Genomic DNA, 16,701 nt, shown 5'->3' on the forward strand with positions numbered 1-16,701 from the left:
ATGTAGACTTGTAAACCCCAAAGAGCAACCAGCAAGTCAGGGGATGACAGAGAAGCGTGTCTTCCCTGGAAGGTGCTGTGCAAAGTCAGTGTGGCTTTGGAATCAACTCCACATAGGGGGTCTGAATCCTCTCTGCTACTGGTTTTCTCATCCATAAAATGGGCCAGTAGCAACTAGTGGCAGATTCTGGAAGAGTTGATCATGGCATATTAAAGGCTACTAGGACAAATAGTCCAGAGAAGGCCACATTTTTAGGGCACCAGCAATAAACTACAATAAAAAATACACTTATGAATATACTTAATGCCATCTAGAAATGGTTAAAATGGCAAGTTTCATGTTATAGCTATTTTACCATAATAAAAAGAACACTTAAATGTTAATTAATTTACTCTGTGGGAAAGAACTTCCCTGACCTGTTCCCACCTAAGCAAACTCCTCCCACCCAAATCTTTCCTGTTCACAAATTTAGCGGCGCCAAGAACCTCTTCCTGGGACTCCCTCTGTGGCCCTCCCTAAGTTCCGTCTGCCTTACCAAAATCCAATCCAGACAAGCCTCGTTAAGAATGTCTATCCTGGGGCGGCGCCTGTGGCTCAGTCGGTAAGGTGCTGGCCCCATATACCGAGGGTGGCGGGTTCAAACCCAGCCCCGGCCAAACTGCAACCAAAAAATAGCTGGGCATTGTGGCGGGCGCCTGTAGTCCCAGCTGCTCGGGAGGCTGAGGCAAGAGAATCGCTTAAGCCCAGGAGTTGGAGGTTGCTGTGAGCTGTGTGAGGCCACGGCACTCTACCGAGGGCCATAAAGTGAGACTCTGTCTCTACAAAAAAAAAAAAAGAATGTCTATCCTTATTCCTAAACTTGTATTCCCCTCCCTACTCCAAGCTTTGCTACTTGAGGGAACTTACAATTTGCTTAAAAATAAATTATTCTGAAAACATAAAGATACCTGGGGAGACACTACATACGGCCAACATCCTTTTCCCCTCTGGTCTTCAAGCATTTAGTGTGGTGTCCACGAGGTGGGAGGTGGGGTCTAACCTACAGCCTCTGCTTTTTGTCAGAGAAGATGAAATATGAGATAAACGGAGCACAAGGAGGCTGTTCTGCTCTGCTGACAACACAGAGGTATACAGTTTCTCAACCTCAGCACTATTGAGACTTAGGGCTGGATCATTCCCTGTGGTGGGGACCATCCTGTACATTTTAGGGGATCCAGCAGCCTCCCTGTCCTCTCCCCACTAGATGCCAGTAGCACCATCCCTCCAGTTGTGATAACCCAAAATGTCTCCAGACATCTTCCTTTGTCTTCTTGGCAGGGGACAAAATTGCCTCCTGTCAAAAACCACCAGTATAGAAAGATAGGTCAAAGCATGTCACCACCACAGCAGAAATAATTTCAGGCCTATGAAGGATCAAGAATATCAGCATATAACTGCATGTACTCACAGCAGCCCCTCTGGTTCAGATGTCTCAACCCACTATCAGTGAGATCCCTTAACTTAAAAATTAAGTGTGCCTCGGAGATTCCCTAAAAAAATGGCCTCTGTAGTTTGTGCAACGGGAAGCCTGCTCTACAAGACAGCACACAGCATGGGCTCGGCATCAGGCAAACACTGGAAACGGGTGTTATGTTACGCACTACACTGAGCTGAATGGTGTCCCCTCCAAATCACATCCTCAGAGTGTGACCTTATTTGGATATAAGGTCTTTACAGATGTCATTAGTTAAGACAAGGCCACACTGCATTAGGGTGGGCCCTAAATCCAATATGACCTGTATCTGTGTAAAAGGAAAAAGTAGGAGATGCAGTCACACCAGGGAGGAGGCCACGTGACAACGAGGTACAGGCTGCAGGGATGCCCCTGTGAGCCGAGGACATCAGCAGCCCCCAGACACTGGAGGAGGCCTTGACTCTCATGGGAAGCCAGGCCCTGGTAACTCCTTGATTTTGAACTTCTGGCCTCCAGAGCTGTGAGAGAATAAATTTCTGTTGTTTTCAGCCCTCAAGTCCATGGTGATTTGTGAAAACAGACCAGGAAACTATTGTGTGTGTTTATTAACCCCCAGCAAGAGCAGGAACTGAGTCTAGTGTGGCGGGTGAACACCCAACACCCAGAGAAGGATTTCTCTGTCCTGCCCACCCAGTACCCCTCTGGCTGCCACACCTGACACTTTATCCGTGGACTCCATTTTTTGAGAATCAGTTTCTTCTTCTTCTTCTTCCTCTTCAGAGCCAACAAGTGGCTCATCTTTACAGCCACATACATAGAAAGAAAATATAAAATTAATTTTTCACTGCAAGAAATACCCGATGTGTTTGCTTTCTGTGGAGCTAAGGAGTTTAGGTGTGGGCCACTGGAGACCCACGCATGTTACAGTCATACAGAAAGACCAGGTACTATGGCAAGCTTTCGGTGACAGCAAGGAAGGTTCATGCAAGTTCAGCCAAGAGATGAAGGACAGGAGAAAAATCACCTGCCCAGGGGAATAACCAAAAAGCATAACAAAAAAGGCTTGTGGTCACACCATGTTATGAACGTATTTAATTACCCTGAGCTGTACACTTAACAATGGTGAAGATGGTAAAATGTGTGCTAGGTGTTATGTATCATAATAAAAAAAACTATAAGGAAAAAGGAGGCTCACCTCCACTAACAGTTATATAAATATAAATGTAAATCAGAATCAGGACGTGCATCTGCTCTTTGTCCATGACACTGGCAAAAGTCTAAAAATTTGGCCAGGCACAGTGACTCACACCTATAGTCTTAGCACTCTGGGAGGCCACAGTGGGTGGATTACTTGAGCCCAAGAGTTTGAGATTGCTGTGAGCTATTAGGCCATGGCACTCCACCCAGGGCAACAAAGTAAAACTCTCTCTCTCATAAAAAAAAAAATACTAATAATAAGGCAGGTATGGTGGCTCACACCTGTAATCCTAGTGCTCTGGGAGGCAGAGGCAAGTGGTTTGCTTGAGCTCAGAAGTTTGAGACTACCCTGAGCAAGAGTAAGACTCTGTCTCTAAAAAATAGCTGGGCACTGTGGCAGGCACCTGTAGTCCCAGCTACTTGGGAAGCTGAGACAAGAGAATTGCTTGAGCCCAAGAGTTTGAGGTTGCTATGAGCTATGACGCCATGACACTCTACCAAGGGTGACAAAGCGAGACTCTGTCTCATAAAATAATAATGATAATAACCTAAAAATCTGACAATATCCAATGTCAGCAAGGCTATTGAAAAACAGGCACATCACCCACCATTGCTGGGGTGACAAGCAGGGCCTCTCTGTGGGACAGTTCAACAGGACCTGCCCTATCCAAATTATAATTATGCATACTCATTACAGGACCAATTCCACTTTCATAAACCTATCCTAGAGAAACACACATAATGTGTATGAACAGATGGATATCATTACATTGTTTGTAGAATAAAATACTCTAAAAAGCTAAATGTCAATTAACTGGGGAATAGGTAAATCAAATATGGTACATGTGTGCATTTAAAAGCCATAGAGCTAGGTAGATCTATAGGTACTAACATGAACAAATCTCCAAGATTTGTTGGGGAGAGGAGTCACAAAATAATATGTATAGTATGGGGGGGGGTGTTTGTTGTTTGTTTGTTTTTGAGACAGAGTCTCACTATGTCACTCTTGATAGAGTGCCGTGGTGTCACAGTTCACAGCAACCTCCAATTCTTGAGCTTAAGCGATTCTCTTGCCTCAGCCTCCCAAGTAGCTGGGACTATGGGCTCCTGCCACAACACCTGGCTATTTTTCTTGTTGTTATTGTTGCAGGTGACATTGTTATTTTAGCTGGACCGGGCCGGGTTCAAACCCGCCATCCTCGGTGTACATGGCTGGTGCCATAACTACTGAGCTACGGGCGGCAAGCCTGTTAGTGTATTTTTGTATCCACAATTTCACTTGGTGTTAATGAAAGAGCCTAATGTTATAATGTAATGTCCAGGCCCAAGGACCTGCCCAGGGTAACAGAGAAAAAGACTGGAAGGTTGGATTCAAATGGTTATCATGAGGTCATCTCTCTAGGTACAACAAGCAACTTGTCATTGTTTATTTGTGGTGTGGGGTGTCTTTACAATAATACCTGTGTTACTTTGTGCGAGTAAAATAATTCATATTTAAAATAAAAGAATGTGGCCAGGCATGGCAGCTCACGCCTATTATCTCATCATTTTGGGAAACCAAGGTGGAAGGATCACTTGAACCCAGGAATTTGAGGCCAACCTGGGCAATGTAGCAAGATCCTATCTCTACAAAAAAATTCTAAAAATTAGTGGGGTATGGTGGCACAAGCCTACAGTTTCAGCCACTTAGGCCCAAGGAGTTCAAGGTTACAATGATCTGTGATCATGCCACTGCACTCTAGCCTGGGCTACAGAGTGAGACCCAATCTCTAAAAATTATTTAAATAAATGTGTCTAGTACCTTCAAAAAAAAGTATACCTAGTGCCAGGCACAGTGACTCATGTGCCTGTAACCCTGTACTCTGGGAGGTTGAGGCAAGTGGATCACGTGAGCTCAGGAGTTCGAGATCAGCCTGAGCAAGAGCCAGACCCCATCTCAAAGAATCTACTCAGGCATTATGGCAGGCACCTGTAGTCCCAGGTACTGGGGAAGCTGAGGCAAGAGGATCACTTGAGCCCAGAAGTTTGACATTGCTGTTAGCTATAATGCCTACCAAGGGTGACCAGGCAAGACTGCGTCTTGAGAAAAAAAAAAAAAAAAAAAGGGCGGTGCCTGTGGTTCAGTGGGTAGGGCGCCAGCCCCATATACCAAGGGTGGAGGGTTCAAACTCTAGCCCAGGCTGGTGTGCAGTGGCACAATCACAAATCATTGTAACCTTGAACTCCTTGGGCCTGAGTGGCTGAAACTATAGGCCAAACTGCAACAAAAAAAAAATAGCTGGGCGTTGTGGAGGGCACCTGTAGCCCCAGCTACTCAGGAGGCTGAGGCAAGAGAATCGCCTAAGCCCAGGAGCTGGAGGTTGCTGTGAGCTGTGTGACGCCACCACACTCTACCGAGGGCGATAAAGTGAGACTCAAAAAAGAGTATACCTGGCTCCACAACCCCACCTGTGAGAGGTCCAGTGTGGGATCTGTAAGTCTTCATATTCCGGAGGCTGATACAGATCTGGCAGGAGTTCAGGACAGCTGTCTGGACGCTGCCACAAGGAGGTAACTTTTTCCACCTCCTCCCTGGTAGGTTCCCATCTGGGCAGCCCACTGGCTGGGTCCTGCCGCCTCTTACAACCCTGTGCTCCCCTCATCTGTGTCCTCAGCCTTTCAAGGTGAGCAGGCCTACCCTTTGGGATGAGAACCCAACTCTACACGGGGTCTGAGCACCCAGTCACCGTGACTTTTTTTGCATTAGAGATGCTGACTTATTCAACATAAACATCTAAAACTGCAGTAATTTTTTAAAAACCTTGTGTTGGCATTACCTATTTTCTATCATACATAGTATCAGAGCCTCCAGAAATATAAAGGGATTGCTCTTCTGCCCCTCCCTGAGACCCTGCGACCACCAAAGACAGTGTGAGTGCCTGGGCCTCTCCTGCCAGCATCTGGGCAGGTTGTACCCAGTCACTTCGTGTACAGGACGGCGAATCCCGCTGCCCACGTGGCCTTGGGCGAGTTACTTAACCCTCTCTGTGCCAGTCTGCTCGTCTGTAAAGTGGGGATGCCGATACACCCGCCCCACAGGACGCCTGAGGAGACATGAGCGCGTGGATCTGAGGCTGCCGCAGGGTGAGAGCTAAGCAAGAGTTGGCTGTAGGTTTTCATGGAAGGTCTGACTGCCCAAGTGGGCTGCGGACCCGGAGGGCAGGGGCGGCTGTGACCCGAGGTCTCGCAGCTCCCCGCACGCGGCGGGCGGGAGGGGGCGCGGAGCTGGAAGGGCGGGCTCACCTATCTCCACCTCCTCCTCGGGCACCACCGTGCGGTAGAAGAAGAGCGTTAAGGCGCCCTCCTCCTCGCTCGCCTTGTTGAGGAAGTGCAGGATCTCGTCCTCCGCCTCGCCGTCGTCGCGGTTCAGCAGCTCCTCAAAGAGCTGGGGGTCGGTGAGGCCGAAGGCGGTGTACACGCGGTCGCGCATCCACAGCACCCGCAGGTCGTCCATGGCGCGGCGCCGGGCCGAGGGAGCCGGGTGCCGGCCTGGCGTCCGTGACAACGGCGACCCTAGCTACGGACGCCCCGGCAACGGCCTCCTGCGCGCCCCGTCAACCCAGGCCTGCGCCCCGCGCCCGCGCACGGCCGTAGGCGCAACCCAGGGGCGCACGGCCATAGGCCCCCCCCCCCGGGCTGCAGGGCGCATGCCCACCCTGCGGATGCGGGCGCTCGGGTGGGAGAGGCGCCAGGCAGGGTTCCAGCTCCGGGCGGCGGGAACAGGGTGGAAGGCCGGGAGGGGCACACAGCCTCAGCCCTCCGCGACTGTGCAGCGAAGGGCGGCGGCGGAGTGAGGGAACCAGCTCCTTCTCGGGTGCAGGGACGAAAAAGGAGCAGAGTTCTCTGGCTTTGTAGTCAAGCGAAAGCATAATAAAGAAGAACGCCCGTTTTGAAAAATATAGCTATATTTATTTGTCATTAGTAAAAGGAAGTCCAATACTGATAGGAAGATGCAAATTTGTCCGTTCATGCATTTGTGAAGCAAAAGACTGTCATTTCCCCACGTTGAGCCCCTAGATTACTAGGCTGACGCTTTCAAAACCTAACCTTCTTGTTAGATTTTCCCATCCAGGAAAAAGTGGAATGTTCTAAGCATTTCTTAAAACTCTAAACCAAAATTCAGCATTAATGGCCTGACTGTTGGAAAACTATTTCTCCAAATTGCCTTATTTCCATCATCTTGAATTAGGATTTCTTAAGAACCTTCTTGGACCTAGTCCATATGGCATGCAAGCAAACCTGGCTTTACATTTTTAATAGAGAAATTTGTTTTAAAATGCGGGCTGCAGAACAGGTGTAGATGTTATTTTTGTTTTTGCTTTCCAAAATGAATCAGGTTATAAAATGCCTGAATATTTAATTCATAAACATGGTAAGAGTGACCCATGCTATAGATATTCCCTGCCTTATTAAACTACTGCAGACTGACCATTGAGACCAGAATGTTGTTATAAAATACCCATTCCAGAAAGGAAGACAGCAGCATTCAGCGAAAGAAGAGTCTTTCCAAGTCCTGTTGATAATAGCAAATCCCCAGGGCTTAGCACAATCCAGGACCATCTTTTGTAGTCCTTAACTGACCAGACTCCTCCACTGCAAGCAAAGTCTCCATGCTAGCAGGATGAAATCAAATTCTACTTTACTAAAAAAATCCCTTGGGCTTTTATTTGAGGACTTCATTAACATATGGCAATAATCATCTGAATGAAAACTAAAAAATGTGGCTGTCATGACATTTATCTTTAAGAAAATAAAGAGATATTTAGTGTCATCCAATCATCTGACTGTTTTTCCTCTGGATATTTGCTATCAAGGGAATGAAGACTATCTTAAAAATTGTCTGCATAATAGGTTCTAGCAAATTGCTTAATAACAATCAAAACAGAGTCACCACTCTGATAGCATGACATCAGAGCCAATCGAGTTATAAAGAAATAAAACTTCCTTTGGTGGATATGATACCGTATCAACCTATATTTCCACAGAGTTCTTTCACAAAAGTTAGGATGATTGATTTGCTTTTCGTATTAATTACCTTCTATATAACCATTACATAGATTTCAAATGAAAAAGGATTCTTCACCCTTTGTGTTCTATATTCTGACAGGAGGTGTTAATTAGAATTTTTTTTTTTTTTTTGAGACAGAGTCTCACTATGTCACCCTCGGTAGAGTGCCCTGGCATCACAGCTCACAGCAACCTCCAGCTCTTGGGCTTAAGCGATTCTCTTGCCTCAGCCTCCCAAGTAGCTGGGACTACAGGCATCCACCACAACGCCCGGCTAGTTAATTAGAATTTAAAACTGGCACCCATGACAATTACCACGAGGGAAGAGATTCAGCAGACACCATTTACTAATAATTAGCTAATAAAGTCCTGAATCAGAAGTCTTGGGTTTCCTAGGGATGAAGTCATTCCTACTATTTTTGACAGATCTTTGGATTAGATCTGTCAAAAATCTAGGTTACTTAACCTAATTACAACTTGTGGGGAACATCAGCTGTAGGTAAAAAACTTTGAAATCTGAACAGCATTGCTTGGATTTCATATTCCCCCCACAGAAGTGCCCAACATTACACCTTTCTGGAGAAACTTAACTTTGACAACAAATTCATTTTAAGGAGTTTCATCAGCATTGTTTTGTGTTTGATAATATTAATTAACATAAGGGACAAAAAGCAGGGAATCCAAACTAGCCTTGGTTACCTCTCATCAAGCAGCAGCATAAAATCTTCATTATAATAAAGAAGGTTGAATTTTAGAGTCAAAGTTAGGTGGGATGATATTCAGTTCAGGCCTCTCAGCCAATGAGCCTTGAAATCATTTGCAAAGATCTACTTCAATTCAGTGCTACCAGAATGGTGCTTGTCATGAAAGTGTCAAACTTGGGCGGCCCTGTGGCTCAAAGGAGTAAGGCACCAGCCCCATATGCTGGAGGTGCTGGGTTCAAACCCAGCCCCAGCCAAGAACTGCAAAAAAAAAAAAGAAAGTGTCAAACTCTCTGTAACTAAGCACAGTGAAGGACTATGGAAGCAGACAGACCTTTAATGTGTGGTACTCTAAATGTTAAGAAAGAGAAAATAATTATCTCAAATCAATAAAAGCAAAATATGAAAAACTGACATGATTTACAAGATGACAGTATAGATCAAAATGTTCAATAGGGCTGACTCAAATTCACAAAAAACTAAATGTCAAGTGAACAGATGAATTTAAACTAAGTTTTACAAATTAATGGCTTAGTAAGATTTAGTTTTCAACCGATCTAGATAGCGTTTGAAGGTTAAATTAACTCTAAATACCTATATCAGACCTTTATTTAGAAATAGTCTGAAAATAAAAAATTATAATTACACTGTTCTCAAGGGTAAGTGCAATCTCTTCACGGTAAAATATCTTAATTTATATTTTGTTATAAAAAATATACAAAATACTACTTTTTAACCCTTCCTTCACTCATTTGGTTCAGTAACATCAGCCAAGTTGGTCATTCAGTTCAAGTCATAGTAACATTAGGTCTTCTACAATCAAACTGGGTTTTAAGGCTCAGTATACAATTTATCTTTCCAGACATACAATGGTATATTGGTTTTATGAAAGGGTAAGAGGATAAGAGTCTCTAAAAAAATATACAAATGGGATAGCCATTTGTTGTATGTTATTTTATCCCATTTCCCCCAATTTTTTAAAACAAGACAAAATTGTAGAAATTGTAATTCTAGATAGCATATGATAAAAAATGTTTGCATATTTTTTAATCAAGCAGAATAAATGTGAACTTTTGCTTAGCCATCATTAATTTTTTTAAAAAAACCATGCTAACTTAAACAGTTGGAAAATATTATCTGACAACTTCAGGTAACAGAATAACTTTTCTTTTTTAATAAAGTTTAAAGGAATCAAGTATCTAAGACCATTTTTTTAATTAGCCATTTGAAACTGGCTTCTCTCCTCCATCCTATCTTTTAAAAAACAACTTTAACATAACATTTGACAAAAGCTTATATATGCTCATCATAAAAACCAAAGGAAATTTATATACCTGAAATTGATAAACTATACAAAATATTTAACATAAGAAGAAGAGGTATATCTTACAGAATTATTTGGCTATATCATAAGGCAATCAATGAAGATGGAATCTTTCCTATCAGAAATTGAGATAAGTGAAATTCTATAACATGATAATTCTCCATAAATTTGAAAGTTTGCTGGTTACAGCAGGATGATCATGCCACACTGTCATCCTTATTGAAGTTCGATGAAAGCAGACTGAATGAAAAAGGAACAAATTTGGTGCCTGCACCAACGTAGAATTTGTTCTGAAATTCTACCCTAAAAAAAGAAAATCCATGTATTAACGGAAAATTATGAAATAACATTCCTACGTTTCTTAAAACAACATTAATATGTTAAAAAAAAAAAAAACCTCATGTGCTGATTGCTTCATTCCCTAATATGCTCTAAGCACAAATATTTTTACTTACATACCTCCTGCCCCTGTGTGGACTGTCCTAATGTGTAACACAAACTTTCTCTAATGCCACCTCTGTCACACTACCAGACATACGGAAGGCACATGCACAAGTAATAAGAACCTCTCTCTCCAGGTAGGTAAGTGGATACATGGAGGAGTAATCTGATATACACTGTAACACATAAGAAATACATAAGTATTTTGCAATAAGATAAAGCAATCTGTCAGACCCAAAGTGAATTAACATTATAAAACATATATAATTATTCTGTAAGCAAAAACTTGTAAGCATGAAGTAATAACAGTTGAGAAACAAAATAAAATTTTAACTCAGAAGATCTGAATACAGATCCCAATGACAAGAAGGGAAAAACAAGCCTACCTTAAGCATCAGATTTTTGTTCTATATATTTTGGGGGAAGGAGTTATATTTTTTATTTATTTTTTATTTTTTGAGACAGTCTCACTATGTCACCCTCGGTAGAGTGCCGTGCCATCATGCTCACAACAACCTCAAACTTTTGGCCTTAAGCAATTTCCTTGCCTCAGCCTCCCAGGTAACTGGGACTACAGGTACCCACTACAACGCCCAGCTGTTTTTTTGTCGTAGTTGTCATTGTTGTTTAGCAGCCCCGGGCTAGGTTTGAACCCCCCCAGCTCCGGTGTATGTGGTAGGCGCCCTAACCACTGAGCTATGGGCACTGAGCTGGGTTATATTTTTTAAGTAACAGTCCCTAAGCTAAATTTCAAACTCACCAATGGAGACGTATGGCATGAAGAAATGCAGAAAGCCCTTCCATGATCAAAAGGATGAAAATTGTCAAAATTGCAAAGAGGGCGATCACTGGGAGCAGGAGCAGGACCCCGTAAGTAGTGTCCACGCGAAGGCCCACACGCATGAGCATGGCCCACAGGACGTCAGATAACTCTGGAAAGGAATTCAGTTTGCAGAAGTCACTTCCACTTACATTCAACTCTGAACTGTGATCCCATAAAATAGCATGCATACATAGCTCCTATGGAACCCGCCTCTCGTGTAAAAGTTAACCAGCTGTTTAACTGTCTTGAACACTGAGGAAGACTTGGCATTCCAGAAATATCAGAGGCCCTCCTACTAACAGCAGATCTTGACTCAGACTGGGGTAGCATTAGTTCCGTTCCAGAGCAGCAGTGGACCTGACAGCAGCACACCAACCCTCATTGGCTTCAGTTACCTCCTCTGCAAAATGGAGATAATAGACCACAGGGGACCCTCCAGCCACAAAATTCCAGACCTTCCACTATGCTTCTAAAAATGTCAGTGTAATTAAAAAAAAAAAAGCCCTCTCATCAGGCATTTTTTACAAGTTCAGGTCATCCTTGCTGTGCGCAGTAGTACAGGAGCATGAATGTGACTTCACCATCACCCCATCCCCCAGCATCTTTTATCAACCAATGAAAGGGAAAAATTATGATTGTTCTATGGCCCTTGAATTTTTTGTCAGAACTTTAAAACTCTCTTAATGTTAGTTATAGGGAAATGGAAAAAAAAATACTAAATCTATCTTTAAAACATTAGAAGCACTAAGTATTAAGGCATTTTCTTAAAAAAAAAAAAAAAAAAAAAACACCTCATCACAGGTAGTTTGAACAATACTTGCTTTCTTGTTCTTATAATAACTTGGCAAGTTGAGTGACCTGATACGTAGCACGTGTTCTTTTCTAGTATGTGTCCAAATGCCATATTCTTTGCTAAGTTTGGATCTAGTACCCTTTGCAGCTTCAGCATCCTAGACCATCTCTGAGCATCCCTCTGGGCCATCAGCATCTGCGCCGCCACTTTCCCCTTGCTCACATCACTAAGCTCGGCTGCCACAAAGTGACTCCAGAACTGGAGCCTCCCCAACGGAAGTGGCATGAGCATCCCCAAAGTTGGCTGCTGTATACTGCATTAATGCTCTCTTTGAATTTCACTTTAAGTGTCATCACTTTTGGTGTCTCTGCTGCACTTTTATCTTTGTTGGCCAATTTCCTCCTTCGATTAGTCATTTTTATAAAATGTCCTATGGGTTTGCCAGGGGACAATGAGGTGACACCACCACACTCTCTGCTGTCTGCTTGTGAGCTGAATACCAGATGCACAGTCACCAAATGCCAACACTTTGAAAGAAGAAAGCATCACTTACGTCATCTGCAGACTAAAGAACAAGCAGCAAAGTGTGTACTTTTACACATGTACTCACAGATAGTAGACTGTGGTTACTGAAATTTGAGCTGTGCTGTTATAGAACAGGTGTTATTTAACTAAACAGTGAAAAATAAAATTTGTGCATTATTGGATTGTGCAAAGACAGGAATGCCTATAGCGAAACCTATTAATCACCATTGTTTTAGGACTTGATTAAAATAAATAAATATTCACAGCTGGTATGGCAGGACTGAGTAAAATGGCAGTAATAACAAAAACAGTAACAATAACTGCAGAGAGAAATTGAAGGTGTTTACCCCAGAGGTTCCCAAGTCTTCTTAGTTCTCAAAGCCCCTCATGCCTCAGTGATTGTTTTTCTCAGCACCCCAGATCTATGTATTCAGTAGTTAACAGCACAAGTTCCCACAATAACTCAAAGATGGTATTGTTTCCCTGAAAAACTTAAATTACTCCCACAGTGGCCAGGCATGGTAACTCACGCCTGTAATACCAGCACTTAGGAGGCCGAGGTGGGTGGATTGCCTGAGCTCATGAGTTTGAGACCAGCTTGAGCAAGAGCAAGACCCCATCTCTAAAAAAGTCAGGCATTGTGGCAGGCATCTGTAGTCCCAGCTACTTGGGAGGCTGAAGCAAGAGAATCGCTTGAGCCCAAGAGTTGGGGTTACTATGAGCTGTGATGCCACAGTACTCTACTGAGGGCGACAAAGTGAAACTGTCTCAAAAAAAAAAAAAAAAAAATTAGCTGCCTTCCCCCCCCAGTGTCTCCCCTGAGATCACCACAGCATGAGAGGGTGTCTCAGCACAAAGTCTGGGGACTGCAGGTCTGAGTCAAAACTTACGTGCATGAGCCAGACTAAGGGCCCAGAGCCTCAGGTAGGAGGCAGTGTTGGAGATGCAGCCAAGACAGTACTCGATGGAATGAATGACCTGGGTCATTAGTATCTCTCCAAAATTGAACTGAGAGAGAGAGCACACAGTATGTGTTAGCTTCCCTGTATTACACGAATACTTCCACATATTAATGTGTTCCACTTTCGAGATTACAATGAAAGAACTGCCTTCTGGAATTCTGGTGACAACACCCAAGAGGGTAAGGAACAGAAATCTCAAGATCAAATTCTGTTCACAGCTCCACCACTTCCAGTTCCACAACCATGGAGCTCACCCCAGCTCCTCATTCTCACCAGCCCCGCTTCCATCCCCTGCCTCAGTTTCCCTGTGTAAATGCAGGGGCTAGACTAGAAGAGGCAGCATTGCCACAGCCCAGGACAGTGGTACTCCTGAACTGATGTCAGTATCACACAACATATAACGATAAAAAGGGTGTTTACTAATGAGAGTAAAAGACCATTAATAACTCAGCTAGCTTAATAGATAAAAGAACTCTAAATACAGAGTCAAGAAGGGAAAATAATAAAAGGAGTCCCTGATAGTGAAAAGGCTGCAAAACACAAGGCAAGAAGACTCCAGTGCTCTTTCCAGCTATGCTTTCTGTTTTTCTATCATTCTATAAGCCCAAATATTAATTATCCCACATTAAAACACTAAATTACACGATAATTACAAAATGTTGACTATAAGAAATTTTGTTTGGGCTGGGTGCAGTGGCTCATGCTTGTAATCCTAGCACTCTGGGAGGCCAAGATGGGCAGACCGCTTGAGCTCAGGAGTTCAAACCTAGCCTGAGCAAGAGGAAGATCCTGTTTCTACTAAAAAAAAAAAAAAGAAAGAAAGAAAAAGAAACAGAGGCAAGAGGATCACTTGAGCCCAAAAGTTTGAGTTTGCTGTGAGCTATGATGACACCACAGCATTCTACCCAGAGTGAGAGTCAGACTTTGTCTCCAAAAAGAAAAAACCCACAAAACAAACCAAGGCCTCTTAGAATTAGAGATTCAGAAACTGTAATCATTCTGAAACCAACTCTACTTCTGTCCTGACATGAGCCAGTAGATCTCCCTTTGAAATGAGAGTAAACTGGGTCTCTGTGTCTTGCAACTATAGAAAGTTCTGGGAATGGTGTGGTGGCCCACGTCCATAATCCTAGCACTCTGGGAGGCTGAGACCGGAGGACTGCTTAAGGCTAGAAGCCTATGCCTAAGAGACCAGCCTGAGAAAGATCGAGATCCCATCTTTACAAAAAATAGGAATATTAGCCAAATGTGGTGGCAGGCGCCTATGTTTACCAGGGAGTCTGAGGTTATAGTGAGCTATGATGATGACACTGCATTCCATCTGGAGCAACAGAGAGAGAGACCCTGTCTCAAGTCAAAAAACAATTTATGGCTGGGAGACGTGGCTCACACCTGTAGTTCTAGCACTCTGGGAGCCCGAGGCAGGCCATGGGTTGAACTCAGGAGTTCAAGACCAGCCTGGGCAAGAGTGAGATCCCATCTCTTAAAAAAAAAAAAAAGTTATTATACAAGAATCTTTTGAAAGTAATATTCATGGTACCTTAAGTCATTTCAATCATAACTTGTAATGGTAACAGTGTAAGTCCCATCGTAAAAGTAAAACAATAAAATGAGAACCCAAATTCTTATATTATGACACCAACTGTACAACCAAAACAGCATTTGGAAAGCTTTGAGTAACTGTTACTTTGTATTTTAAAATTATTATCATTTTATCATGATGATTATCTGCAAAAGACTTCATTACTTATGTAAGTTTATCGATAGCAACTGAAAAGATTACCTCTTCGCATCTCATTTCTCTACATCCATCTTCCATTTGGTTATGTCCCTCTTCTATATCTTGGTTTCCCAGCAAAGAAACTTCTTCCTCACTATCTTTCCTTATAAGTGTGTAGCCACTCTAACAATAAAAAGAGTGTACAGTCAGTGCCTTTAAAACTATAAGCTTGTAACAAAACCAAAGTTATATAGCCCTTTTTTCTCTTAATGATTCAGCTCTTTGGGAATAAAGAAGTTCTTAAAAGAAAACAAGCACTTCATACCCATTAGGATGGCTATTACCAAAAACCATACAATGATAAGTGTTGGGAGGATGTGCAGAGACACTGGAACCCTCATGCGTTGTTGGTAGGAATGTTAAATGCCACAGCCGCTGTGAAAAAGCAGTACGGTCATTCCTCAAGAATTCGACATAGAATTATGGTGGCACCTGTAGCTCAGTGGGTAAGATGCCAGCCACATACACCCCAGCTGGCGGGTTCAAAGCCAGCCCATGCCAGCTAAACCACAATGACAACTGCAACAAAAAAATAGCCGGGTACTGTGGCAGGCACCTGTAGTCCCAGCTACTTGGGAGGCTGAGGAAAGAGAATTGCTTAAGCCCAAAAGACTTTGAGATTGCTGTGAGCTGTGATGCCACCGCACTCTACTGAGGGTGACATAGTGAGACTCTGTCTCAAGAAATAAATAAATAAATAAAATAAACATGCAATTATGATATGATCCAGCAATTCCAATTCTGGGTATATACTCAAAAGAACTGAAAGCAGAGACTCAAAGAGATACTTATATACCATCTTCATAGCAGCAACAAAGTACACAACAGCCAAAAGGTGGAAACAATCCAAATGTCCATCAATGGATGAATGAATAAACACAATGTGGTATATCTACACGGTGGAATATTACTCAGTTTCAGAAAAGGAGATTTTGGCACATCCTGTAACACGGATGAACTTTAAAGACATTATGCTAAGTGAAAGAAGCTAGACACAAGAGACAAATACTGCATGATTCTGTAATACTTATATGAGGCCGCTAGTCAAACAGAGACAGAAACTGGAGTGGTGGTTACCAGGGGCTGGGAGGAGAAAGGAATAGGGACTTAGTGTTTAATTGGAACAGAGTTTCAGTTCTGCAAGATGAAAAAGTATTGCAGATGGAAGGCGGTGATGGTTACATAACATTGTGAATGTTCTGAATGCCACTGAATCATACACTTAAAAATGGTTAAAATGGCAAATTCTATGTTATGTATATTAATTTTTTTAAAAAGAAAGAAAATGAGATATTAGACACACGGGAGAACAATCTGGAAAGAAATTCAGCAAGTGGTAACTGGTTATAATTGAGTGGTGGAACTTAATATTCTATATTTTCCATATTTTCTATAAACTAGTTATATTATTTAAATAAAAAACACTTTAAAGAAAAAAATTAAAAGGTAAGAACATGGAAAAAACTTTTTAATTATGGCAAGCTGGATCAAAGGACTGAGTTAAATGCCTAACAGGCTTGTTGTTCAGAATAGTGGGGCTTGCTGCCACACACACAGGACTCGGCAGGCCCTGTCATTACGCTTCTGCAGGACAAGCAACATCAAGGTTCTAAATAAAGGGAAGTTTGGGCTTTTAAACCTAGAGCCTGGGACCCT

General features: G+C 42.8%; 2 protein-coding genes across 5 annotated transcripts in view; both read right to left on the reverse strand.

The window, feature by feature from the left end:
• DNAH10 (dynein axonemal heavy chain 10) overlaps positions 1-6,388 on the reverse strand; it is a 194,262-nt gene extending 187,874 nt beyond the window's left edge. The window contains exons 1-2 of the mRNA XM_053589697.1: positions 5,933-6,388; positions 2,168-2,251 (exon numbers count right to left, since the gene is read on the reverse strand). Coding sequence (XP_053445672.1) covers positions 2,168-2,251; positions 5,933-6,143 — 295 coding nt within the window. The 5' untranslated portion in view covers positions 6,144-6,388. The remainder of the gene's footprint in view (positions 1-2,167; positions 2,252-5,932) is intronic.
• A 2,600-nt stretch (positions 6,389-8,988) lies between these two features.
• Positions 8,989-16,701, reverse strand: part of ATP6V0A2 (ATPase H+ transporting V0 subunit a2) — a 43,006-nt gene continuing 35,293 nt past the window's right edge. For all 4 annotated transcript variants that reach the window (XM_053588399.1, XM_053588398.1, XM_053588397.1 and 1 more), the window contains 4 exons: positions 15,049-15,168; positions 13,194-13,311; positions 10,923-11,094; positions 8,989-10,024 (listed from right to left, as the gene is read on the reverse strand). In XM_053588399.1, the coding sequence (XP_053444374.1) occupies positions 9,919-10,024; positions 10,923-11,094; positions 13,194-13,311; positions 15,049-15,168 (516 nt within the window). In that variant the 3' untranslated portion in view covers positions 8,989-9,918. The remainder of the gene's footprint in view (positions 10,025-10,922; positions 11,095-13,193; positions 13,312-15,048; positions 15,169-16,701) is intronic.

The sequence above is a fragment of the Nycticebus coucang genome, chromosome 4, assembly GCF_027406575.1.
Source record: "Nycticebus coucang isolate mNycCou1 chromosome 4, mNycCou1.pri, whole genome shotgun sequence".
Taxonomy (NCBI): domain Eukaryota; kingdom Metazoa; phylum Chordata; class Mammalia; order Primates; family Lorisidae; genus Nycticebus; species Nycticebus coucang.